General features: G+C 49.3%; 1 protein-coding gene across 9 annotated transcripts in view; it reads right to left on the bottom strand.

Annotated features, from left to right (window-relative positions):
- PPFIBP2 (PPFIA binding protein 2) overlaps nucleotides 1-27,429 on the bottom strand; it is a 146,025-nt gene that overhangs the window by 5,480 nt on the left and 113,116 nt on the right. For 7 of the 9 annotated variants that reach the window (XM_073882977.1, XM_073882974.1, XM_073882973.1 and 4 more), the window contains 17 exons: nucleotides 24,669-24,780; nucleotides 22,327-22,388; nucleotides 21,264-21,339; nucleotides 20,145-20,248; nucleotides 18,302-18,369; nucleotides 16,665-16,722; nucleotides 15,680-15,718; nucleotides 12,489-12,627; nucleotides 11,339-11,371; nucleotides 10,775-10,916; nucleotides 10,043-10,171; nucleotides 3,513-3,663; nucleotides 3,110-3,221; nucleotides 2,786-2,874; nucleotides 2,355-2,477; nucleotides 1,054-1,179; nucleotides 168-356 (listed from right to left, as the gene is read on the bottom strand). In XM_073882977.1, coding sequence (XP_073739078.1) covers nucleotides 168-356; nucleotides 1,054-1,179; nucleotides 2,355-2,477; nucleotides 2,786-2,874; nucleotides 3,110-3,221; nucleotides 3,513-3,663; nucleotides 10,043-10,171; nucleotides 10,775-10,916; nucleotides 11,339-11,371; nucleotides 12,489-12,627; nucleotides 15,680-15,718; nucleotides 16,665-16,722; nucleotides 18,302-18,369; nucleotides 20,145-20,248; nucleotides 21,264-21,339; nucleotides 22,327-22,388; nucleotides 24,669-24,780 — 1,752 coding nt within the window. The remainder of the gene's footprint in view (nucleotides 1-167; nucleotides 357-1,053; nucleotides 1,180-2,354; nucleotides 2,478-2,785; nucleotides 2,875-3,109; nucleotides 3,222-3,512; nucleotides 3,664-10,042; nucleotides 10,172-10,774; nucleotides 10,917-11,338; nucleotides 11,372-12,488; nucleotides 12,628-15,679; nucleotides 15,719-16,664; nucleotides 16,723-18,301; nucleotides 18,370-20,144; nucleotides 20,249-21,263; nucleotides 21,340-22,326; nucleotides 22,389-24,668; nucleotides 24,781-27,429) is intronic. The other 2 variants (XM_025894432.2, XM_073882980.1) reach the window with 2 other exon arrangements.

Raw genomic sequence — 27,429 nt, forward strand, 5'->3', positions numbered from 1 at the left:
ACAGATGAGGAGACCAAGCTCTGAGGTCCGTACCTGAGACAGCCTCCTCATCTGTGTGCCCCATGGCCCTTGCTGGTTTGGCTCCAGGCACTGGGCCCGCTGCAGTACAACACGAGTGCTAGAAGGCAGGCCCCTGTGGCCACCCCAGGAAGGGCTTGGCAACTCACCCGCACTTTGGCTGTGGTGGTCAGTGGCGTGTACGCTGGTGAGGCTATTTTCTCTCGCTTTTCTTGCTCAGCCTCAGGACCAATCAGGGCACTGAATTTGGTGGTTAGGTGGCGTCTGAGGAGCGTCTTTTGTGGTGGAATATTGAGAAGCATAGCTAGGGTGTCCCCAGTGAAGCGTGGCTCCAGGATCTAAGAAACAAACACAGACAGACCACCCGGGGATGACCACAGATGGCTCCAGGAGGGCACACTGACAAATAGGCCCTCATGCGCAGAGGGGTGTCTCCAGAGAGGGGCTGAAGCTCATCCACTTGTCCTGTATCCCACTCCCCTCTGTTTGCTCTGCACAGGGCCCGGCTCTGGGTAGACGCTAACACACTGGTTGACTGCCCACCTCATTCTCACTGCCCAGCAGAGAGCAGTGGGTTCCTGGATACGGCTGTCTCCCCAGGTCCAGTCTGCTCTGGAGGACATTCAAACCACCCTTTCATTTCCCCACTGGCTTTACCACTTGAGAGATCTGAGTGACAATCATGACCATATTGCGCCAAGGGGGAAGTTACACTGTGGTGGCCAACCCCTCACTTCCCCAGCCACTGTGTTCCTCCAGGTGCTGGTGGAGATGCCGCGTTAAGGCCTGACTTATGCAACCCATTTGTCCTGGATCCCTCTGGATCTGTTGCTACAGAAGACCTTTCCAGAAACCATCTCGTTTCCATGAGGTATATTCATTCCCAACTGCAAATTATCAAATATTTTGAGATTTCAATTGATGCAAGGGCTATCAATATTTTTTCCTAGGATTTATGTCTAGCCATGAAGAAATCAGTTTCTGAATACCCCCGTTTACACTGAAGCAGGTGGGCTAGGCTAAAGAGCCACTCACGATGAGGCCTCCGTGGACACCACTCCCACGAAGGTTGGGTGCGTACTCCGCCAGGTCCACAGATCGCAACCACTCCATCACCCTGTGGTTGGACCACTGCACAACTTCTGAAGGAGAAAGGTTACTCTGTGACAGGGAGAGGGAGAGAGTGAGAAAAGCTGGGTCTAACAAGTCCTCCCTGTGCTCTCCTGTGGGGCCAGCCCCGGGAGTAAGCCTGCCTCAGATGCCCGACCAGAAGACAGCCCTCCTGCCCACAGAGCCAGGTAGCCAGCCCAGCTGCCTAAGAGCCTTCCCGGTTTCTAAGAGATAGAGCTCTCACAGAATCTTGCAAGACCTTCTACACTGAAATATGCGATTCCAGAACCCTGTGACTCCCTAAATCTCTGGTTGGGACTAGTAAATGAAGGCACAGAGTCATTCATTCGGTGATTCAACAGAACTTGAAAGAGGACTATCATTTAAGAGTCAAGTGTTTTAGAGACAAAGATCTCCTGGGTGTGGCCAAATGTTTCAGGGGAACACATATTAAGACACTTAGACCTAAGTGGCATCTTAGTCTTCAAAATGCTCAGCGCTCTGCCAGACATACACAAGGCATTCAAAACTTATTTGCTGAATAGAGAGAACACGAGATGGAAGGTGGAGGTAGGAGTTTTTAATCCCTCAGGAAGAGGAGTTAATCTTACAGCACAGTTACACTTAGTTCCTAGGAATACAGGAGACGGGGTGTGACTGACAAGACTTTAGCTTCGGGGCCCAACAAGAGCTCCGTGCCACGTAGAACATGACCAGGCACTTCTCCAGGATGTGAACTGCAGTGTTTACCTACACTATTTCTTCTCTAGCAAAACCTGCTCACCATCCCCTGTGCACCTGGGACTAGAGGCCAGCTAATTTCGTAGCTACAAGTAGGGAGATTTGAAATGTCTGGTTCCAGATGGGATCTTCTCTCCTCTGTCTACTCTGACCCCATCTTGCCATTTGCTTTCCCTCCTTCTCCTCTGCACCACTTGCTCATCATCTGTGATCATTGTGATGGCTTTGAAAGACTTGTTGTTACTGCCTCTGGCCCTGAACATGGGTCTCCCCAAGAGCGGTGGGAGCTTAGAAGTCTAGTGTCTGTTGTGGGGCACAAAATGCAGGCAACAGGGGGTGTTTGGAGCCCCATGAAGCACTAGCAAAGGAAAGAATCCCAAGCACCCTGGTTCAGAAGGCAGCCATGTTGCACTGAGGTCATTCTTGTTTTCTCATACCTAACCCTGCACACAGGGCTGCCAGGATCGGTACCATCCTGCCCTCACCTCATCAGCTGGCCGCCGGTGCAGGCAGTGGGGGTTGAAGTTGTTGACGTGCAGCACATGAATGGCACATTTGATGCTGAGATGATGTAGTTGGCTGGTAACTTTTAAGAAGAGGAGATCATTCTGGAAGAGAAGAGTTCTGGTTGATAAACCAGAGTTTCCAAGGTGACTAAGACCCTTAAGATTCCTTCCTAGACCACACACAGACAAGTCTACCACATCTTAGAAAGTGCACACGGACACACCAGCAGCTCCTCTTAGCACAATGGTTCCTACTCTGCCACCTCGGACCTCTTGTGTGACCAACAATACTATTTAAAGACCTTAAGAAAAGAGAGAGGACGTGGAAGAAGTTTAAAATAAGCACCATGGGGATACCTGCGCTGAGTGCTTGCAGGGACAACCAAAACACTGAAAGGGAAAATCCTCACCACAGTTAGGTACTGTAGCATTCGCCCATCGACTCTGGACTCATGAAACTGGTCTTTGTATTGCGGTAAGCCAATATCATCAAGCCAACCTACAGAAACCAGAAGAAACAGGTGTGCTCGGGCTCTTAAGAATGGGAGACTGTGAATGCAGATAAATAAAAAGCAACGAATGATCATCTTGCGGGTCCAGCTGGATTCCCCATAAGGAACTCCCTCCTCTGCGTTTCCCAAGGAGAGCACAGTCTTTGAGGCATGCATTCCTAGGCAAAGTGCTGTTACCCTTAGGAGCTGCCAGAGGCATGCATCTATACTGCTTGTCCTTACGTGTCACCCAGATGTGGTCCAGCAGGGCAGACTTCTCTTCCTGCTTGGTGTTGATGGCTTTCACAGCTAAAATCAGCTTCTTCCTGTGCAGAGGCTGCTTAATTCCCAACTCCTGAAATTGAAAGATGAAGACAGATGTGAACTTCCAGCTGGCAGCTTGACCCTCGGAGGGTGCCATGTCTGGGTGGAGACAGTCCACCTTGGGGCGGGGGGGGGGGGTTGTGTGGCCGAGGACCCCTGCACAGTGCCCTGGGATTGACCTGCAGTGACAGAGGACATCTGTGTGTGTGTTATGTGTGTGTGTGTGTGTGTAAGCACAAGGGAAGGAGGAGTGGGGGCCGCACCTCACCAGACATTGGTTTGAGGAGAAAGGGGAACCTCCTTCCCGGGGCTCAGCCCTTACCTTTTCCATGTCCTGAGGGGTAGCTGACAGTAAAGTGTGGCCAGAAGTCACCCACTGCCGGGCGAAGATCACGTACTGGCCCAGACCGAAGTCCTCCAGCCACGCACACACGCGCTCGGTGCTCCACTGGGCAAAGGGGGCACTGGCGTCACTGGGGAGTAGGAAAACAGCAGGGCCCTGTTAGTGGGGGAGCCTGAGGCTGCATGTGAGCACAACAGAGCCTCAGAGAAAAGGGAACCGTGTTTTAAACCATCCCAATCATGGGATCTTGCTGCACGAAATTCTACTAACAACACTCACTTGTAGTGCACTCGAGAGATTCCTGTGATAACATCTGGTGTGAATTTCGAATCTGCAGCGACTGTGAGCATGGGCCAGTCATGGGGTTCTCAGGAGGTCGTGTTTATTTGCCGTCGGTCCACTTATGAGGCACACGTGCCACAAGCCCAGAATCGTGCCCCGTTACGAGGTTAATCATGTTATCAACAAGATTTTTATGGATCAACACTGACTTTAGGGAAATGCTTAGAAAAGTAGGAAAAGGGGGTCAGTTCTCTAACATTAAAAAAGAAAACCTTCTAGAGGCTCCTGCGTGGCTCAGGTCATGATCCTGGAGTCCCGGGATCGAGTTCTACATCGAGCTCCCTGCTCAGCAGGGAGTCTGCTTCTCCCTCTGACCCTCCCCCCTCTCTCATGCTCTCTCTCTCTCTCATTTTCAAAAAAATAAAATCTTAAAAAAAAAACCTTCTAAATAGCTAATGCTTTATTAATGAAACACTAAGGACATTCACATTAAAGTCAATAAAAAGAGTATTTTTAATCAGGACTAATAACACGGGTCTGAGAATAAAGCCAGTATGAGAAGAGAAAAAAAGGTGGCTAGAAGGTAAAAGTAAAAAAGCCACTCTTCTCAGATGATGCGCTGCCCCACCTGGAGAACCCAAGAGAACCCAGTAAGGTCACTAGTCATCAAACACATGCCTTATTTATACGACTTACAAAATCAATAGCACACATACTAACATTTTTGTTAATCTAAAAATCCCATTCATAGCAACCAAAATTATAAAATGTCTAGGAGTTGCTTCACAAGCAATGCCTGGGTCTTATGTCCGTGTGTGTGGGGATGAGGGCAGTGCAGGGGGAGGCCCTGACGGTAACACGCAACTGAGCAACATCAAGTCATGAATAAATCAAGACCTAGATCATGTTCCTAGACGGGATGGTGGGTATTACAAAGCCATCAGTTCTTAAAGACATCAATTTTTCATTTAAGTGTGAATATAATGGCACACTTGAAACCTCCATGGAGTCTGGGGTGGGGGAGGTTAGCAAAGCAACTTTATGTTCATTTGAGGAAAAACCAACCAGGATTTATGGAATGTAGAAAACCAGACAGTCTGTAAGGTTCCTTCCAGGAAAGTACCGCTAACCCCATGCTGGTTAAAAAACTGTTTTGGAATGCCCGGTTGAGTTGTTCTTAAGATGAAGAAGTTAAAAGACCAGCATGACCTCTACCTCTGAAACCAGTAATACATTATATGTTAATTAATTGCATTTAAATTAGAAAATAAATAAAATGTCAGTGACTAGGATGTAAAAAGTCAGTATTTTTTAAAAAAGTAATGAAAAAGAAAGCATGATTCTAGGTGTCCTGGGGTAAGTGCTGGCCACGTGGAATAATGAGCCATGAGTAGGTACAGATCCAGGTTTTGTGAGACCTAGAACTTGTAAAATTTGCATGGACTGCCTTAAGAAAAGTACAAAATTTGAATATGGAATTAGGAACAAATATATAGAATAATAAATCACAAAAGATCACAAATTTAATCAAACTGAAAAAAATCATGGAATCTAGAAATATTTTTATAAATTCCTACTACGAATTTGTTATCTTTGCCGATGTATTAGATCATGTTAAATCAAGAAATGTTCAGCTTTTTCCAGTGTGTTCATACGATTCACTTTATATGAACAATAATCTAGGAACCTATTCACTGTTTTTGTTTGGAATTTATCCTTTGCTTTTAATGAATTACTGCTTTTGGTATGATCTGGAATGGTTTTGTTTCTTCTTTGTTTTTGAGATGCTAGTTTTTTTTTAAATCAATCGATTAACATGTAGTGTATTATTAGTTTCAGAGGTAGAGTTTAGGGACTCATCAGTTGCATGTAATACTCACTGCTCATTGCATCAAGTGCTCTCCTTAACACCCATGACCCAGTTACCCCATCCCCCCACCCACCTCACCTCCAGCAGCCCTCAGTTTGTTCCCTAGAGTTAGGAGTCTCTTATGGTTTGTCTGGTTTTTTTTTCTTTTTTAAGGTTTTTCACTTATTTGAGATAGAGAGAGACAGTACGGGGGGGGGGGGCGGTGCAGAAGGAGAGGGAAGAGCAGACTCCCCAAGGAGCAGGGAGCCTGATGCGGGAGCTCCATCCCAGGACTCCAGGATTATGACCTGAGCTGAAGGCAGACACTTAACTGACTGCGCTACCCAGGCGCCCCGTTTGTCTATTCTTAATGCCAGAATACTTTCACTTTCAAATGTTCATTTTATCATTTTTATTTCACGTTCTGTTAGCTTTTTGATTTCACTCCTTTTCTTATTTCTGGAAATTGGTAAAAATTTATATGTAATATATCAGAGGGGTATTTCAGTTCTGAAGGAAAAATGTTTTTGAAATCACAGTTTGAAAACCTCGGTCTTGTATAGCTTTTCAAAAGTTCTACAGCTCTGGTGCTCATCTTCGACAGAATTCCCATGTCCTTCTTAGTAAATGGTCTCCACCCTCCTACACCTGCATTGTTCCCACAGTGGCAGACCCTGCTTCTCCACCCCCTCCCCCCGCTAGGTTCTTTCAGTTCTGGGGTCTCCCAGGGCTACAGCTGAACACGCAATCAAGTAATTTAAAGAGGACAGAGAAGGTACCTTTCAGGCGCAGCCAAACCATTTGCTTTACTGACATGTTCCAAAACATCTTTCCAAATTGTGGTTAAAATGACGTAAGAGATTATCAGATAAGCCATCCCCATGAAAGAGGAAGAGCATATGGTGCATTTATAATTGTATACACTTCATCAGTAAGTGCATTTCTGACTAGAGAGAACTTCTGTTTTGACTAAGCCTCCAAGAGAACCAAATCCCTTGCCTGGGATTTCGCAGATCTAATGACTGGAAAAAGTTTTCACAGAATAGCTTCTGGTTTTATACATTTGAAATGTTTCTTTTCCACTACCCCATACTTCTGATACTGAGTGCCAAAGGACACGTTCATACTGGGACACAATCGCCAACTCTGCGTCTTTGTATCAGAGTGCCAGGCAGGTGGGCACATCGGGGGGTAGCGGGAATCCCGGGAGCCATTTTTACACAGGACAGCTTGTCAACTAAACACGAAGTGACTGCACACCGCATAAGCACATCCCAACAAATCCAAACTAAATGGATGCCCAAAACTCAACTTTCCCTTGGCCAGATCCCCCAAATGCCCATGTTGCTCCAACATCATCTGACAGAAGGCAGTGTACAGACGCGGGGAAGGTTGGAGTAGAGTCAGCAGTCAAAAACCGGTTGGGTTAAAATACCTTACTTAGCAAGTTTTGAAAAACACATGGCTTTGTCAGCACATTGATGGGACTCTCTCTAGATCCTAGAAGACACCCAGGTGCAAGCAAAGGACCTTGAAGCTTAGACTTTTTCACATTCAGGATAAACCTGATGCCACGAATACGGGAGAAAGGCAATAGAAGAGTCTGACTGAAGACCCTCAGGAAGCCAACTCAGAAATCATCCCTGGAGAGATGAGATCCAGCCATGTCATCGAGTCTGCCGGACTTTAACATTATACACTACTGCTTTTTCTTGGAAAAATAAAAATACCTCTCACCACATACCAAAATAAATCCCCAAATAGACGATTCAAACACAGTTTTTAAAAAAAAATCACTGAAAAAATTTAACATGAACACCACAACAGAAAAGTTCAATGAACCTCATTATACGTAAACATAAACATTCCATACGTCAAAGTGTCACAGAATAAAGTAAAACTCTGCAACAAGCCTAAAACATAATTTATCACAATTATTAGACAGAGCTTCATGTCTTAATATAGAGAGAGAGCAGAGAGAAGTCTGTAAGACAGATAATAACAAAAATGGGCAAAAAATGCAGACAATTCACAAAAAGTAAAATGACAAACATCTGCAAACTAAATTAACAATAAAATGTAATTTTTTTGTGGGGTGACAGGCACTCTGGGCCGCAGTGCCAACTGGAATGTAAATCAGTAAAACTTTATAGGAGAGGAAAAAACACAATAAAATTCGTTCTTCTATAACCTCAGAGAGGAGTCCTAGGAAATGTCATTATCACACAGGATTATTTTAAAAACAAGTGTTTCATTAGGAAAAAAAAAAAAGAGAGAGACTGGGGCTGGAGATTTTCTGTAACCAAGTACTTTTTCTACAGGGATATTGGTGATGAGACTTTTTAAAGGCTATACCTAAATATCTATAAATACCAGAGGACATTTGTTTATATCAAATTTCCGCTGATGAGTAATAAAGGCCTTTCTTTTCTACCAGCGAACACAGGGCCTTACCACAAACGCTGTTAGCATAAAAGCAGCAATCTCCTCGGGATGTCCTTCTTTCCCTTCCTCATCCTTGTTACGCTTAACAAAGCACAAAGACATTCACACGAAGCAGCCCTGTGGCTGGAAATGCAGTTTTTCCTTCAACAGAGAAAGTTCCTGATTTTGGTTACCCCATCCCAAAATGGCTGGCCGAAGGTATGCGGGCCTCCTAACCATGCGGTCCTGCACTAAGGAAAAATGCCTGAGGGTCTTAGAGAAAGTTCTTACAGCCCTGCCAGTGAAACAACGCTAAAAAAAATCGCCAGAATTGGAGCTGAGGTTAATCATGCAAGCTTACTATAGATTATTTTCATTCTGAAAAATCAGAAATGTTTAAGTCTACATTTAAAAAGTTGCTAGCAAATTAGAACGCTCTTGTGGAATATATAAGCTTTCTTTGGCTCACTTTTTAATGGCTCTGAATGGCTCTGCCTTCTCTTGCCTCCAAAAGCTACCATTCACTGACCATTTACTTTTGTAATACCAATGCCTCGATCCCGAGAGAGCAGGTACTTAAGTCCATACGCCCTCACATCTCTCTGCATGGCACCTGGAGAATACCTCTGGGGAATGCCCCTTGAAGCACAGGTGGATCTGGAAAGGCCCCATGTCTTGCACCCGAGCCAACGTGGAAAGCCTAGAACGCAGGCGTGGCCGGGTGGGGAAAGGGAGTGTGCATCCGTGGGTTCCCTTTCTTGGGGAGGAGGGTAGGTCTGCCAAAAACAGGATGCTTTAGGGAAACGCACTTCTCTCGTCACTGGGATGCAGCCTGTGCTGTTCCCGAGGACTGACACGGGAGTTGCGCCCCTCTTACTCACTATCTGCACTGGTAGATGGCAATCTCAGAGGGGTTAAATATAAGAGAGTTAAACTTTACTTTTCACTGTCCGGTTAGATTTAAAATGTCACAATCCAATCCTGACGAAGGACCCCAGAAGCCTGATCTTGGCTGAGTAACTCAGACTTCAGGAGATAGTTATTGGAGATACGTTTTGTGGAAATTGTCTGATGGGAACAGAGATCAGAGGATATGGAAAGGGGTTTTCCTAAACACAGGAGTACCGTTTCACCTGGGCAGGCCTGAGGGAGCCACGCTTTCCCAGAATAGGGCGGCCTAAGGAAAGGGGGCAGAGCTACTAACTGGAGAGTGTCTACCAGGGCAGACAGGGCAGGCCGGGAAAAGTTTAGCTTCTTTCCATGCTTTTTCATTCAGGTGTGATGAGAGACTCCTGCAAAAGTTCCCATTGTGGTTCCCCTGGCACACACCCCCTGCCACCCCCTTTAGTTAACACCCTTCAGCAAAGTTTGGCGCCTTGTCTTAGGACACATAATGGCAATGTGGCCTGCTCAGGTGGCAGGGGACAATGTCCTTTCTCACTTTTACTGGAGGTCGACCCATGAGTGGCAGAGTGCTGATGCTTGGGTTAGATGGGTAGTAGCGATGTAATCCTCGTAAGAACTTTAATACTTCTTTTGATTCCTCACTTCACAAATGAGTAAACTGAGGCACAGAGGGGTGACAGAACTTGGTTTAAGGCTCGCCGCTAGGAAGTGGTTGAGTGGACATTCCAACTCAGGTTTATGATTCCAGAATCTGTTGCAGACTGGTTCCAGAATGGTTGCACCAGAGCTTCTCAATCCAGTGTGCCGAGTTACTGCTGAGAATGAATCACACACGGGCAGAGCTGCTGAGGTTCCAGGGAGGCCAGAGGGCCCACCACCCACAGTGGCTTTTAGGGAGCCTTTTGCCTTTACCTCAGTGTGCCTGTAAAGCATGAGCCACATCTGCTGGTGCCAAGCGGGAAAGGGGGAGAAGCTCTGCCTTCCATCTCGGGAGCATCCCTGGCCAAGATCTCACAGTTCTCTGTCAATAGACTAGAGGGAGCCTTACCATTTCTGACCCTTGGGGTCTCTGGTCCTGGAGAGCCTCGGCCCTGCAGTTGCCCGCAGCCCACCTCGTCGAAATTCTGCCATCCCTGGGGCATCGGTGTTAAAGTTCCCGGACTGAGTTCTTCGGATCCTGTGTGGAGAGGAGTCCGTGGAGACTGTCAGGGGGCAGCTGGGAGCACGTAGGCAGGGCACCACCCCCGACGCAGGGCCACACCAGCTGGACGCTGGACTCTCCATGGCACTGCTGCCCAGGGCCTCCCAAAGGTCAAGGATCATGGCCTGTGACAGCACCCCAGACCCAAGCCTCAATTCTCATTCTGCCTCTTGGATTTAGGGCATGCCCTGGGGGGGTCCAAGTGAGGAGTGATGTGGGGTAGGAGGCCCGTTTCTGCCGCATTTCACAGACTGGGTCAGTGGGGCCAGCAAGTCTTTCTTCAGACACAGACTGACCCCTGGGAAGGAAGAAGTTGGTCTCAGTCATGTGTCTCTTCCAAAGTACATGTGGTGTAAGCTGCAGAGAATATGCTCGGGGTTTGTGGGAAGGCGTGATGCCTGGAATGAAGGGCAGGTAGGCAACTGCTACAAAGAGAACTCAAATTCTTCCCCCTAACAGCCATTCTGTTTCTAGTGCTGTTCCAACATCTAATTAAACAGGGGACTATGTGGTTCTTTGGCCGTTCAAGAAGAATACTAATTCTAAGCAATGTAATTATGATCACCACCACCAACTTACTTTCCCCAGAACTTCCTGATGCCTTTGGGGCTCCGTTTACCATCTGGCGTCAGGGGAGACTGGGGGCTTGAGTCAGTGCCCGATGACGTGGATGAGAGGTCGTTGGCCACGACAGTGTCGTCCCAACCACTTTCCGTGTCTCCTGAGATGGAAAGAATGGAATGGTGTGTGAAGGTCAGGAAGGAACATGACCTTCAAAACCTCGTCCCCAGGCCAGGGCCATCTTTCAGTGGAGGTGGGGAAGAGTATGCTCTGCCTACAGAGCAGAACGTTACACCTCTACCAGCAGGGGGCTCAGGCACACTCCAGACTCTCTCTGAGGACTGGACAGGTTAAGGTTCCAAATCAGGGTGAGCTAATGTCTTCAAGTGCTAGAGGTTCAGGGGTCCAAGTACTGGCGGGTAACCCCAACAAGGAGCTTCCTCCTTCCCCCAAGGGAGATGCATCCCTGCACCAGGGATGCAGGCAGGAGGGGGACATGGCTGCATGTTCCGGAAGGGGAGGGTGTCAGGGAAGGGACACAAGGGCATCTCAGCCTCCACCTCACCTGAAAGGGTACAGTACCTAATACGGGGGCACTGACACTCCGGCAACGATCTCCAGCCAACCAAGAAGCAGAGAAGCCACATGAAGAAGCAAGAGAGGCCAAAGTCCAGCCCAACAGAGTTATAGGGAAGCAAAGAAATAAACAAAAGAGTCATCGAGCAAGAGAGAAAAACTCAAACAGAAAGAAAAATAATCCCATGAGAAAAGGGGGTGGGGAACGGTGACTGAACTTGGCCCACGGGGTCAGTGCGGTAAGAGGAGGCCTCACGTGAGGAGACCAAATACTCCCGGCGCCTCTCCCTGGCAGGCCGAGGCATCCATACACACAGGCAGAGGGAGGGAGAGCAGCAGGGGCTGGTACACCGGGCCACACGCAGCTCCTGTGTGGATGCCAGGGCTCCCTTAGACCAGACGAGGATGGTCTGAAGCTGTTGCAAGTCCAGAGTTTCAGTGTTACTAGGACAGACTCATTCAAGAGCTTATCTGGAGTTCTGCAGCCAGAGGCAGTGCTGGCCAAGGGCAGAAGCCAAACCACGGGCTGGCTCAGCGAACCGCCAGACAGGAGGAGGAGGGTAGGGAGAGCTCTGCAGGGACCAGAACGGTCCCTCCTAAGCTCCACAGATCTGCTGCTGTTGTTGAGGCAAGACGGCCTGCTCTGCATGGAAAGCAGCAGAGACCTCCACGGTTCCAGGCCCTAAGCACTGAAAGGGTACCTGTGAACGGACATCCTTGCCCACTCCAGTTTCCTGAGGAAACACTCTCCCTGGGAAGAGTGCATAATATCATCCTACTGGTAACGGGGAGGCTGCAAGAGGAAGGCAGAGCCAGGAGAGAGACGATCAGGTTGACAGAGGAGGCGGGAGGGAGGGATGGGAAGGCTGCAGTCAGGGGTCTGAGAGGGAAGGAACAGAGGAATGATGGGAAAGACACAAAGGGCCAAAACAGGAGGACTCAGAGGGCCAACGGGGGTGGGGACGTGACCGCAGAGAGGGCCGGCCCCCAGCCTGGGTCTCTGGCGCTCCACAGGGCTTGCCAAAGGGAGCAATGAACCCGGACAGGGGGCCATGGTCTCTGCCAGTGAGGCCGCCCAGAGGGACGGCCTGTCCCATCCACCCACCCCCACCATCCCCCAGCGGTGGGCCGCCACCCCCAGGGCCTGGACACTCACTCAGCCTCGGCAGGCTGCTCCCTGTGGGCTCCAGTTGGGGGGCAGTGGGAGTCGACTTGGCAGCCGCTCCATTGGGCGTAGCTCCTGAAAGCTTCCCAGGGAACGTGGGGTATTTGTGCTCCACCAGGAAAGGGCTGTCCTATTAGAAGGGGAGAGAGAGAGAGACCTGTTGAATCAACTCATCGGACTCAGACTCAAACCCAGTTAGGAAACCTTTGGAGGCAGGGACAACTCAGCTTTCCAAGAGCCATTTTTCACTCAGGCCAACTCAGAGACCTTGCAAAGATCATTTAGCCCAGGAAAAGGGACCAGAGTTCTGAGAAACTTGCCCAAGGGCCACACAAGGAGACAGGGACAGAGTCAGGCCCAAATCCAGGGCTGACTGCAACTGACCCTAAACAGAAAGTGGAAGTGTCTGGCAAAGGGGGGGCTTTGCCATTTGGCCAGATGCTCGGACGCGCGACGAATTAACAGGCATGAATGACCCTTTGAGCACTTTGAATAACAAACCCAAATTCTAGTAAAGGGTATACCTGTTGCTTTATTATATATATTTATGATATCACGTATAAGTTATATGTATATATTATGATAACAGTTATTTTGAAAAACACCAGGTTAAGACAAAGCGAGAAGGGATGCACACACTCGGAAGATGATGAGAGAAAACAGACCGGGGGCAACACACCAACCACTCCCTTGGGAGCTGAGGATCATAGTCTGCACGAGGTTCAGCCCCAGTGCAACGGGCCTGTGCACACACCCTAACCACAGAAAGGGTACCCAAAAAACAAGATAATGTAAAGGGAAAAGAACTGCACTTAGTTGGTCAGGATGGACATAATGCAGCCAGAGAAAAACAAATACCATAGGGTTTCGCTCACATGTGGAATTTAAGAAATAAAACAGATGAACAAAGTGAGAAAGATACAAAACAAAAACCAGACTCTTCACTATAGAGAACAAATGGATGGTCACCAGAGGGGAGGTGGGGGGGCGTGAGTGAAACAGGTGAAGGGGATTAAGAGTACAGTTACCATGATGAGCACTGAGTAACATACAGAATTACTGAGTCACTATACTGTACACCTGAAACTAATATAACACTGTATGTTAACTATACTGGAATTTTTAAGAAAAAGGATATAATGGCCCCTAAACCCACAAACCTAAGGGAAACCCAGTGGAATGCATTTGAGTAAGAAGAGAAAATGAAGCAACATTACCAAGGAAATCGACTGTGGATTACTTGATTGGGCCCAGAGGAAAAGGAATATGGAAGTTCTGATTTCAAAACGGACAAGACAGAAAAGTAATGGAGAGTTTAATGATGGAGACATCTCTTGAAGTTTCGTTTAGTTAAAAGCCGTGTCCAACGAATTTCTGAATTCAGTGTGCTTATAAAATACAAGTCCTAGAAATTGTTTGAAATCCAATTCCTTCACTGAACGTGGACTACTAACCCCTATAAACAAGCTCAGAAAGGAGAGATGTGAAAAAAAGATTAAATTTCCAAGGAAGTCTAAAGAACTGGCTGGTGCAGCAGAAATAATCAGAACCTTAAGATAGGGAGACCGCATGATTTTTAAATTCATGATGACCCACGAGGTAGAGATTGGACCTGGTCAGACCAACAGTTTACAAATGCTAGTCCCTGTACCAGTTGCTCCAGTCACCTGGGACACTGGCACAGACCGAGTTCCCGGGCTGTACCTGGTCCCATGAATCTGCCCCTCTGGGAGTGCACCCCAAGTGTGGGTATTTTTAAAGAGCATTTCAGATTACTCTGATGCACAGTCAGACCTGGAACCACTGTGGCTGTGGGGAAGGCAGTGTTCAAAAGGCTTGGGGAACTGTGACTCCAGGTTCCCCATGACATAGGAAATAGGGGGGCGGGGAAGGGCCCTCAAAACCAGGTTTCTGGCTGCATCGTCACACATGCGCGCCCACCCCCCACCCCTCAAGACAGGGCAGGGACGACCGAGGCCGCCAACATGGGCTGCACCCTGGGTGCCCACTGCGGAGCTGAGGGGAAGAGGCCAGAACCCAGCCCAGGACAGGCGGCCCAGGCCTGTGAGAAAGACCACAAAAGGACTCAAGGGCTACAGAAAGGGCTCTCAGCTCTGTTCAGCCAAGAAGGACAGGTGGGAAGGAAGGCCTCACTGCTGGAGAGGGTCAAGGTCAGGACAGGACCCAGAAGGAACAGAAGAATAAGGCTGGTTGCGGGGGAATATGGAAATCCCCGCTGCCTTACGCTGGAACGGGGAGGCAGCGCACCAGAGCGGCAAGAACACGGGCTTTGTGTCAGAGGGACACAGGCAAAGCGCTTTCCCTTTATAGCCTCCCACAGCCTGTTCTATTGTTTCTCAATGGGGAACAATTCCTGCCTCGGGCTGAGCACACCAGGACAGCACGTGAGCAGAGGCACAAGAAATATCCCCATGCGCAGGGCCTGGAGTGACAGCAGTAAGTCCAGGAGCAGTCCCTAGGTCAGACCCCATCTAGAACACCGTGCTCAAGTGTGGTCCAGGGCACAGGCTGGAGAAACCAGTGCTGACCCTAAGGAGAATGAATGGGAACTTTAAAGGCCTGTGATCTGCACACAGAAGAGGATGTTCGACTCAGAGAAGGCCTGAGGAACTTCGATTCTGGAGCAGTCAGGAGCAGGGGAGACTGGTTCATTCCAGGGGCTCCAGAGGGACAGCCGGGCTCAGCGGGCGCACACTCTAGGGAAGCCCAGAAGACATATCCACTAGAGCTGGGAAAGATGTTATGAGCTCCCAGTCACAGAAAGCAAGGGCCAGACACCAACGCTGGGGGATGCCACAGAGATTCCTGCCCCGGTGGCTGAGTGCGCCCCTGTGTTTGGCCATGACACATGAGCGCAGAAAGGATAAGAGCTGTCCCGCTCCTCTGGCCGGGTGTGGAAAGCCTAACCGCCCCCTCCCAGCAATCAGATCGACAATGCCTTGTTAAGGACGAGTTTTTCAAGAAATCCCATCACACAATGACATGAAGTCACACTACACAGCGGGGTGCACAGAAGCAGAAAACGGGAGAGGAGGCTTTGTCTTTCCTCCTGCGCTCTTTTCCCTTTAATTCACATACTTCCAAAAGCTGTAACCTGCTCCAGGAAAACTCCAGCAGACATGCAACCACAAATGCACGATAGGGGCACGCAGTTACTGTACCTTGGCTTCTACCCCTGGGAGCTGGTTCCCATTGACACACTGTACAGCGGCAAGGATTTCAATTGCGTGGAGAAAGAGACACCCGTGTTAGTTGCAAACTACAACTCAGGACCACCTGCCTGCTTCCAGCTGCAAGGCTCATTCCCTCCCTCCCCATCTTTCTGACAGGTAATCACCACCCATGGAGGAAACACAGGTCACTGCCCACCCCATGGACAGATGTTCTGGGCAGCTGCCAGCAATCTGACCGGGGAGAGCAAGAGGCACAGGACCATAGGGGCAGAGCCACTGAAGGGGCCCCGTGGCTCCTACCAGCTCCAGTCTTCATGGGTTTCCTTTGTAATTACCGGCGCTGGTACCCTGCTCAGACCAAGGGACGGCATGCGGCAGGGCTCCATAAAGGTGCTCTATCAGGGAAGGAGCCCTGGTCTCCAGTGACCTTGCTCAAGAACCTGCGACCTCCCCCTCCAGCACCAGGGACACCCACATGGTCAAGGGCTACCCTCAAATAAGGGGCCACAAAGCCCTCCTCACATCTCTCTAGACTCTTAAAAAAAGCTTCCTCTCCAATCTCCTAAATTTATCCCATAACTCACTCCTGGGCTCATCACTTTATCCCATTACTTCCTCACTCAAAAGCCCTGCAATGCTCCCAGAGTGGCTCTGGGGATACAGAGCCAGGACTCAAGACCTTCTAGGGTTTGATCTGACTCGTGGCTCTGAACTTATATCCTCATGCTCCCCACCATTTCCCAAAACCTGCCTGTGCTCACCTCTACATCTTCTCCATCAGTTCCAGGCAGCATGCCCTGCCCTGCCCTGCCTCTGAGGCCTCGGGCCACACCTGACTGGTTTTCTCAAAAATTTCATGTAATTCCTGCCTCCCTGTCAGCGTCAGAAAGGCCTCTACAAGGTGGGACCTGTGAGTCCCAGGACTGCCGGGTACGTAACTCAGGAGTCTTTATGGAGAGACTGAGGGGCTGACCTTGTCCACAGGTTCACTTCTCAAGTCTTCTAGGCTACACGAGAGTTTTTTCTGAGCTCTGGAAAAAACACAAAAGAAAGGGAACAATGAAACAGTTACTAGACAAGGAGCTCATTCATGGAGAGGACATACCAAGTATTTTACCAGTAGTCTGTTAAGTGGGTTTAGTGATAAGGTCAGGAAAAAGCCACCCTCTCATCACAACCACTACATAGGAGACTGGCCCACCTCCAGGGATAGCCTGGTCAATGTGTTGCTGAGGGCATGAGAGCATCATTTAAATCCAAATCAAAAGGCCTCGGCATTCCTTGAAAATCTAGAATACACTCAATTCTATTACATCAATGGAAGCTAACTGGTCTGTAGTCTCAAAAGAAAAGACTCTGCTTTGTCCATTTATTTAATACGTAGTCCAGGGAGGAAGGAGCTGTCCCACACTAGAGTGAAGATGAGTATTTCAGCCAGCCACAGCTCCGGAGCACCCTGCTAGAATCTTCCAACCCTTTGCCCTAGCTCTGTATGCCCCGACTACTCTGCTCAGAGGAATTTGCTTTTTCAGAGGTTATTTTGCAGAAGGGCATCAACTGTATAGAGAAGAGGCCGTGCCACCAGTGGTCACAAGGGTTACCTTGTGACAAGTCTCCTTGGCAGTTATGTTTCTCAGTTTATATGAATAAAGCAGAATCTCTTAGTACATTGGTCTCCTGTGAGTCTGGTCAGTGTGAGTTAATCAGTGTTGACTTCCTCCTGAGTGAACTCCTAAACTAAATTTCTTATTGTGCAAAACTGACTGCCAATTGCTGTCTTTGACACTGACATTTTTCTCTAGGGCTAAAGGCTGAGGGAAACAACGGCTCTCTAGAAAGTTGGGTCCTGAGCACCGTATGTTCTGGAGCCTCAGCACCATTCTGGAGAAGCTTCCATCATACTTACGGCCAATTTCCCCAGACACCGTCCCTGAAAGACAGTCTGCTCTTGGCAGTGGGAGCCTCTGTATCTCCACTACATGGGGCACAACTTGGAAGTGTGTTCTAAATTGCTGACATAGGGAGCTAGAAATAGGTTCATTTTAGAGGGAACCAGACAGGGGGCAGCCAGGTGACCTCACAGGCCAGCCCATTATGAGCTCATTGCCATGTGAAGCTTCCCCAAAGCAACTGGATCAACCTCTCTGTAGGAGAAATGGCTCTCCCTGGGGAAATGGGACTGTCACAGGGCTCTAGGACTCCTGAGAGCAGGAAGGACTTTCAAGAGGGGGCTGATGAAAATGAGACCTATGTCATGGGATGCTCCCAGCCCCTAGGAGCCCCCTGGGGGGCACAGATGACCTGCAGCCACCTCCCCTTTGAGGATCCAAACCCTGGCCAGGTCTTTTCTAAGTGACAATGGCCCAGACCCTTAGCCCATGGGAAGGGAAGCCCCTCTGTGGCCAGGGGAGGCAGGCACACTTCGTGACTGCTCCACGGCCTGGGCCACACTGTGGCCACTGCCAGGGCCTGGAGGGCTGCTCAGTGGAAGGGGAGATGTGCCCAGGACATGTGGCTGTGCTCACCATGCATGGCCAGTCCCTGCCATGCAGGAGCCCCAAGGATAGGCTGAGGGAACAGCAGCTCTGGGGACAGGATCAGGACCCCTACCTGGTTTCCAGTGATTTCTGCGGTAGTGGAGGTGGCCCCATGGTGGGAGAGCTACATCTTGGAGGCATCTGCACCAGAAACAGACATCACTGTAGGCGACAGTTACTGTCCGAAGACCACCTACCATCCTTTCTCCTTCTTTGGACAACTCCCCTTGAGGAGTTCTACTTCCTTCCCCAGGTTCAGCCACGATGGCTCTGTCAATACAGGTGCCTTGCTCTTTCCGGATGCCCAGGAGAAAGGAGTATTGGAAACGTGGGCCAACCTGCCCCTCCACCCCAGACCTACGTCGGTATCTCTGCAGTAGAGTCCTGACACCTGAACCCCTGGGGACCCTGCTGCTCCTGCCCTTTCTGAGCTGGTTTCTTCAGTTTTTCCTTTCATGCAGGAAGCCATCAAGCACCCCTTTCAAAAACGTGCCTTCTTGGTGTAGGTTAGCCAGAGTCGATTTCTGGTGCTTACAATGAGAAGCACTAGAATTGATACATTCACTTAACAAACATGAGCAACCTCCATGGCCTGCCAGGCCCCATGCTGGGTTTGGGTAAGTGCTCCCCACAGCAGACAGGCAGACAATTAGGATAAAAGATCAGAGTGGAGATTCTTACGGTACTGATACCTATAAGGCGATATAGGGATGGAGAGGAGGGAGGGATGCTTCAGAAAGGGGCTTCAGAGGGGAGAACACTTGAGAAATAAGAATGGGCTTAGTGAGAAGACAAAAAGGGAAGAGCATTACAGGGGGACCATGAGCTAATGGTGGCATCTACGGAGGACACAGTTTGATGTTTTCAGTATTGTACTAAGTGCAAAGATGACCTTTTCTCTAGAGCCTAGTAAATACCTTTTTGATCTACTGTCGGGAAAACCCCGGCATTATAATACAGTTGTTAAAGGCCTGGGCTTTTTGGTCAGGGTCCAACTCCAGGTTCTGCCATCTAGCTGCTGTGTGACCTAGAGCAGATTCATTACCCTCTCTGAACCTCAGCTTCACAATAAAATAAGAATCCCATGAGGGTGTCATGGGGAGAAATGAGGTGAGAGCCATGGACAGTGTTCATCACAGTGACCACACAGAGGTACTGAGCGTCAATCATTGCTTCCATAATATTGTCAGCAATCTGTAATGTTTGTCTGACTTGATTAACTAGGACACTTGGTGACATTTTTGCTCCTCCCTTAATTAAAAGAGTTGAGCTAGACCCCTAAGATCCTCTTCAGTTTGGCCATTCCAGAGTTTCATGAACCTTTTATATCCTGGGCCAAAGCCCCTTTTCCCCTTGAGATCTGGATCTATGAGTTTATTTGCTTATTTGTATCTAGTCTAAATGCAGAGAGATTTGTGTAAGAGAAAGAAAATCTGTCTGCTGGTAACAGGGGCTGGAGGGGGTGTCTGAAATAGGAACGGATCCCAGCAACAGTTGAATTTATACCCCTCAACAAGCAAGACACATTCATCCATTCGACAAATATCTGCATTCTCCTGTGCGTCGGGCACTGTTACAGACACTGGAGAAATGGGGAAATAAAATGAAACCACCTTTGGTCTCTGCTTACACCCCAGAGAGGAAAGACAGAAAGAAACAGGGAACTGGACTGATTAATTCCTACCCTTGCAAGTCCAGTATCCATGATGCTGCCCCTCCCAGTCAGAACACAGGCCAGTGCCTGGATCCCTTTCCACCCTCAATGTTCTCCCCAAGGCCTTGGGGGTCACTCCATCCATTTAATGTCTCACCTGTCAAGATTTATACCTGACAGGTACCTGATCAGATCCTCCCCCAAGCTCAATGTAAGCTCCTAGGGCCTGCCGAAACCCCACAGCATGGATGAAACATAGCACCTCTGGTTTAAGTAATTCTTCAGGGCCTTTATTCGCAGGGTTCCACTTTCTGAAACTTCCCTCAAGTTCTTCTTCATTGATTGAGAGAGTTCTTTCGGAAGGCCCTGGAAGCATTAATGCAGAAGGGGGGGATCACTACCGCGGAGTAATTATGCAAAATTCTAACAGTCTTTCTCCTTCATTAAGGGAGCCTAAGGAATATATAAAGGTACATTAAGAGTGTGACTCGTAAGATTCTTCAGGGCATCTGAAGAAGGGCTCTCATGACCATGAAGATCATCTCAAGGGCAAAGTTCATGTGTGGAACAGCGAGAAGGCAACCCCTAGTATTCCACCCCAACCTTCTCATTCCTTGGCCACAAGCAATCAGGCTCTTGTTACTTGACCCCAAATACCAAAGGAAGAGGGAGAACAGGGCAGTGATATGTGTGTAGGGCCAGCAGAAGCTCGGCCAGAATGAGAGGTCTCTGAATACCCTCAGAGCGCGCCCCTCCTGCGAAGCAGCTGCTTTCCCAGACTGTGATGGGAGCCCAGGTCAATGGCATGAAGGATAAGGCAGGCAGCCTGGCATACAGCCTGCTGTGCTCATACGAACACTAACACTGTGTGCATGGTGGGTTCAGCCCGGGCTGCCAATATGAAACACGGACAGCTCTCCCTGCCCTGTGCCTTCCTGAGGAACCCCAGCACCCAGGGACTCAAGCAAGGCTCCCTGAGTCCCTGAGAATCTGCTGGGGGAGCTTTTAGATTCTTCAGGAGGTGGACAAGCTCTAATCCCCCAGGAGGGTACCAAACTGATTTTTGGTGGAGGTTTGACTGCACTCACTGCCCCTAAGGGGTATCCTGGGAATCCAAGGATGGTGATTCCCAAGGGCTCGCACTGATGGCTTTATTTTCTTGATGATCTGCTTAGTCCCTGGGAGCTCAGGACTAGACATAGTTTCTAGAAATCAACAGCTGCCAATTTCCCACTGTCCAGGACAGTCTAACCAGCTCCATTCTCCAGCAGAGGATCTTCTCCAAATGAAGATGAAGAGCCTTCTGGTGAAATGCCCCTGGGTTTAATGCAGTCGACGAAATACCTCTGGGAGAAAATGGCAGAACCCTCCTTGCCCTCACCTTGAGTTGCCATCATCATCTCCTTCACCCGTCGGTACTGGTTTAGCAGCCCTGTGAGCTCCTGTATCCGACGGTCCTGTCACAGTGTGAGAACAGACTATACGTGAACACCACTGCTGGCTCTTCCGAGGATTTCATGTGGGGCCCACACTATGTTCTGGGCACACTGAGTAGAGATGCTACATGGAACCTAAGAAACACATTTCTGGATCAGGAAGCTCACTATCTTCCTACCCTCCTGGGGTAGCCTTAGAAATCTGTCTCCCGGTTCAACTATTGTCCTCTGGAGCCCTTTCTTACACAAAGAAGGATTAAAATAAAGCTGGCGTGTTTATCCAGGACCCTCACCTGTTTCTGGGGAGTCTGAGATTCCTTTTGAGACAGACAGAATTCCCAGAGGAGACCATTTCTTTCAGCCAAGGTCTGGGGGCTTGGGAGGCCACACGGATTTTGGCATTAGATAGCCTGGGGGTAAACCCTGGCTCCAATACCTACTGTTACCTGACCTTGGACAAAACTCCTCAAGTACTCTGAATCTCAGTCTCATCTATAAGACGCAGGGCTGTGGTCCTCAGAGCTGATGCTCGTCCCAGGTAGGTGCTCTCTAGTTAAAGAGGAGGCTACTCTAGGATTATGCAGGAATCAGATGTGAAGGACAGAAGGCAGGAGGTTAAGCACATCACATGCTGCCTTGTGTCTCTGTGATGAGTCTACCACCAGACTGTGCACATAGGAGACTGGTGCACTGTTGTCACGTTTTGCCAGGAGTCTAAACAGCAGTTATGATGTTGGCAATAACCACGGTGGTATTTTATTTTCCCCACACCAGCATGAACAGGTACGACTTTAATCTGCCTCTGGGAGATTTCACTTAGGCAAAGTTCCCAGGCATCAAGGCCAAAAACAGGTGGCTGAGGTTCAGTCTCTAAGAGGCAGAAGCCATTCTCCTGACACAGCCCTGGGTCAGTGGCCTGTTGGGCATGGCCCTGCCCCAAATATCAGAGACCAGGAGGGACCGCACAGCCGAAGATGCCAGCAGAGGAAGAAGAAGGCTGCCCCTTACCTTATCCTCATTGGCAGCAAGCAAAGTTTCCATCCCCATTTTCAGATGTTGAATTTCTTGGTCTAAAAGAATTTAGGTATAGGAAGAATTATGTAAACACAGACAGCCATCCCCACATGCTAAGCTGCTGACACTTTCCTTGTGAATAAATCGCACATGGGCTCTTTTACTTCTTTAAGAGCCTGTGATGATGTCTGGCAATCGTCAGTCTCATTCAACATTTGTTGGACTGCTAAATGAATGGATGAGCTTAGTATTTTATCTTCTCTTTATAGACATTAGTGGGGAAAATCAAAATACCATTTACTCAAAGGTGACACAGAAGAACCCCCAAATCTTTCAAAATCAACATCTCTGAAGAATACAGACATTTATCAGTGATTACTTGAGTGGGCACGCACCTGGGCTGCCAACTAGTTTTGGAGAAATACAGTCCCATGGATTGTGGCAAAGTCGAATTTAAAATAATAAAAAAAAAAAGTCTACAGCTGAATGAAGATGAGAAAAGAATGATTATGTAAAAGAGCTGGGTACTTGGCTTAATTTAAAAGGGTATAGTCAGAACTGACTAACAAATGTTTAGACACATCTATAAATATATTAAAACAAACTCTACAGTTAAGGAAAACTATCCTATTTCATAAACATATAGAATTTCCCTGTGGGCCAAGGTGCCTGTGTCCATCTGTGGTGGACAACCCATGGCCTGCTCTCACTCTGGGCCAAATAGGGACTCTTGATTTCTTCCCCAACTGGTCTCCAGGGCCAAAGGCCAGTGCCTAAAGGAGCTGGAGGTCATTCTAAATATTTAGGCCTAGGGATTGTCACATGACTGGAGTTTCAAAACAAGGACCTATCCCCATTCCTAAACTGATTACTGCAAGCAAAGCGCAGGAGACAAAGGAACCAAACTACAGGCATCCCACTTACAACAAGAATAGGAAGAGTAAATTTACAGACTTTGTGTAAATAGGCAAAGGGATTCATTTTCAAAGTGCCTGCTCACTATCTTAGGCTCTTGGCAGCTCAAGATCAGCTCTACAGCTCTCCCATTTTTGGGAGGAGGGTGGTAAGCTCCATGTGAAGACTGGCAAACCTCAGTGCTTTGGGCAGAGCCCAACTTGAGCAGCAAACGATCAAAGGACCAGCTCCAAGAGTTATCTGATGATGGACTAGAAGGCCTGGACTGTAGAGAAGCATAGGGTGGCAGGGGAAGGCTGCCTGGCCTAGAATCAGGGCACAGAAAGTGTTCTGTGCAGGTTAAGCATCACAGAGAGGCTAGGATATCTCAGGGGGCCCCAGCCTCCACCTTGAGCCTTGGCAGGTAGGGGACATGCTCAGAGGCTTCGGAAGACACTGAGGAAGGCTGGGGGAGGGATGAACATATGGGCCACTAATTTCCTTCTCTAGCCCGAGTCATTCCTTCAGGGCTGCATGGCTTCCCTACCCCAGCCAGGGACCTAAGCGAAGCAGCGCTAAGGCTGACAGGGGAGGAGAAGTCGGAAGGTATGCGATCATTTTGTACACCAGGTGAAGAGCTGTAGATATTAAACAGGTGTGAATAAGAGGATCTGAGGATTCATCCTTCCCTTTTTAATCAGCAGACTTGAACTTATCAAGGTCCATTCACCATCCTTTCATTTACTCAGTATTTCTTAGGAGCCTACCACGGCTGAATGCTGTGTGAAGCTCTGTGGGATCTGGTCTTAAAGAGAATAGACACAGGCCTGGCCCCACAGTGAGGACAACAGTCTACACCAAGAGACCTCCCCCAGTGCAGCCCTGATACATGTTAAGTGCTAGGACGGAAATAAGAAGAATGCCGAGTTAGAGAAAAACAGGACTGGGGCAGGGGGGGCACCTCGTTGAGGCAGGGTGGCCAGAATAGGTCTTTCTGAGGGGTAACACTGAAGTTGAGATCTAAAGGATGAAAAATAATTGCTTTGATCCTGTGACCTCAGGGCCTTGTATGAGTATCAGGCGGACATCCACTAAGTGAGTGAATCACTAAAGCCTCCCCCATGGGGATGACACAAAACAAGTCCGTTCAATCAAGTGAAAGAAGAGCTCCAGAGGTAGCTGCACAGAGCTTAGTGACCAGACTACACGCAAGAGGTTCACGGCAATGAGTCTACAACAGAGCTGTGCTTTATAGGCCCGTTCAAGCTCACACATGTGCACACACACCCATGTGCATCTGTTCACTAGGACATGTTTGCACACACACAGGACACATGCACACATCAGCATGCCTACCCACACAGGCATACACATACGCACTCATGGACACACATGCCCGGGGCCCAGGGGCAAGCACATCCTATCATGGCCTAGCCGGTTACCTTTCTCTGCATGGTCACTGTGGAGGGCTGCAGTCCGGGAGAGCTGGCTGTGCAGACGCTCAATTTCTGCATCCTTCAGGGCCACCTGCTCTTGCAGCTGGGCGACCTCAGCCTGAAAGAGCAACAGAGGGATCCCCGGGAGCTCAGAGGGACTACCAGACTGTGATGGAGTACCTCAAGTGGTTCACAGCCCAGGACCAATGGGTCCTGGAACCTGCGGGTAAGTCAGGAGCAGAGGTGTCAGGGGTGCGCAGTGGGAGGTGCTTACTGCCCTCCCCACAACAGGGAGCTCTGCCCAAGGAACTCATTCTTCCTGGTCAATCTGGCCCTGACCACAGCTCGGGCTGGTCACCTGCATCCTCCTACCTGACCAGGCTCTTTCTCTTCCCTGCCCTCTGAGGCCCAATCACCCCGGAGGCCTGACAAGCTGGGATGGTGTGCAATGGGAGGGCTGCTGATGGATATTCTCTTTCTGGCTGTGGTCTTCCTTCTCCCGAGAGATTCATGCAAGAGCATGTATGTACACCATTGTGACAAGTGCACACATCTTTCATTTTCCCAGCCCATACAGGAAGGATAGGGGAAATCAAACCACTACTGGTAGACAAAGAGTAAGCCAAGAGTTCCTCCTGCAAGTACTCTCCCACCCGTCATGCATAGGCACGGCCCCTGCCCAGCCTCCAGGCACCTGCGCACGCTCACCCTCATGTCCACACATACAAGCATTTAGGTGTGCTGAGCAGATACACTGTTGCAAATAAAGCATGTAAGTACAGCCACAAACCCGCATACATACATTCATACACAGACGTACATGGACTGTTGTACTGGGTGGTTCCCACATCTCTACTAAGCAGAGCAGGTTAAATTTCACACATGACAGTAGGTGTGATTGTCCACGCCTTCCCATACTCATGAGAAGATCAGAACTGTGTTGGTCCCATCCCACCGGGCACAATGGCTTTGGAGCCAAACTTGGATTCTCTCATTTCCTGGTTGGGTGACCTTAGGCAAGTTAACCTTTCTGAGTCTTGCCTCATCTATGAAACAGGGAAAATAGCATCTACCTCATAGGGCTGTGGTGAGGATTAAGTAAGATAATGGTCACGGACAACTTAGCCTAATGCTTGGTAGACAGTAAGTGCTCAATAAAAGAGATACTGTGGCTCCTCTCATCGTATTCCTTTCCTTGTGGATAACCAGCTAGTTCTTGGAGTATCCAACCAAAGTAAGGGGGTAAGGACTAACTCCGGAGCCTGTCAACACACAGCGGGGCCCTGTCCTCCGGCCATCCCTTCCTGTGGGGGGAGCCCAGCCACATCCCCCCTCATGCCTCAAGGTTACGCGGTGGGCCATCCTTCCCACACAGGCCAGAGTTAACTTTGAACAATTTCAAGTAACCAGATGAGCCCTGAGCCTGTTGAGCCTGTTGGTGGCCCCTCTGCCCAACAGGCCTTGTGTTCGGTTTCAGGAAACTCTGACGGAGCGCCCACTCTGCCCCTGTGCTTGCTGATTTCTTACATCAAACCTCACTCACTCCTCACAGGAAACCATGGGAGGAAGCAATATCCCTGCATGTTGCTTCTGGGGAGGAACCAGGACAAGTGCCCAGGATGCAAACCCCACCTGCTCCGAAGCCGGCTGCTACCCACAGTGGCCTGCATGCTTCAGAGTTACTAGCACACATGGGGGCCACTATTAGGGGGCGGGGGCTCCCTGAGCCCACCTCAGGGTCCCTGAATAAACCTTCCCCGATATCCCCCAAACGGGAAAGAGATGACCATGTAAAGAACAATGAGGTAGGATCTCCTTACTCCAAAGTGTCCTATGGAGCACTGCCCCTCTGCTCGGTGGTACCGACCCACAGAGGCCAGGGAGCCAAGCCCCGCTACATCACACGGCTTGCTGAGACCCACAGCCAGGCGGCAGCTTTCCACAGCTCACCGAGGGCCTCGCTGCCCATGGCTGACCACTAACGGGGTCAGTGGCTTCTGAAAACCTCAGCCTCGAGACCTGCAGTCCAAACTCCTCTCATTCCTACAAGGACCATACTGTTCTTAGAAGACAGTTTCCTAATCCCTCTTGTACCTCCCACAACCATTTTCCTCTTTCTTTGCAGTCGGAGTGAGAGCTGGTCTCTGTTAGGAATCTGGATGCCCAGTGCTTGTCTGCGGGACCCAGGGTAGTTGTCAGTGATGTGGGCCCATGGAAGCAGAGCCCAGCACCTGGCATAAGGAGGTCTCTTCTCTCTGAGGCCTGCCTCTGGGGGAGGTCATCACTTAAAACCTTACAGATTAAGTGCCTGGGCCCAACCTCCCATGTGTCAATTTCCACAGAACGGGCCAGAAATGACAGGTGTCCCCATAGCTGGGGAGTCTAGGCCACAACAGCCCACAGGCTCTCTACCTAACTACGAGGGCAAAGGATGCTCCTGCCACAGCCGCTGAGGCTGCAGCTGTGTGGCAAGAGATCCGAGGCAAAGGCATGCAAACTGGCACCAGGCAGAGGGGCGCCCCAGGTCTCTGCAAATACTCCGCCTCGTTAAGCCCAGGGAGCACGCCCTGCTGCTGCTGCACTGGAAAATGAATGGCCTGCAAGGGCTGACAAGCTTTACACAGATAACTGAAGAGAACTTTCAAGAACAGTACAGGTTTTTACCATAGGGAATCAGGATTTTATAGGGAAAAGAGCATGGTTTTTGGAATGACACAGATCCAGACTAGAACCTCATCTTGGCCACTCTGAGCCTCGGTTTTCTTAC

The sequence above is a fragment of the Callorhinus ursinus genome, unplaced genomic scaffold, assembly GCF_003265705.2.
Source record: "Callorhinus ursinus isolate GAN/ISIS: 27379988/994484 unplaced genomic scaffold, GSC_fseal_2.0 scaffold49, whole genome shotgun sequence".
In the NCBI taxonomy this organism is placed as follows: Eukaryota; Metazoa; Chordata; class Mammalia; order Carnivora; family Otariidae; genus Callorhinus; species Callorhinus ursinus.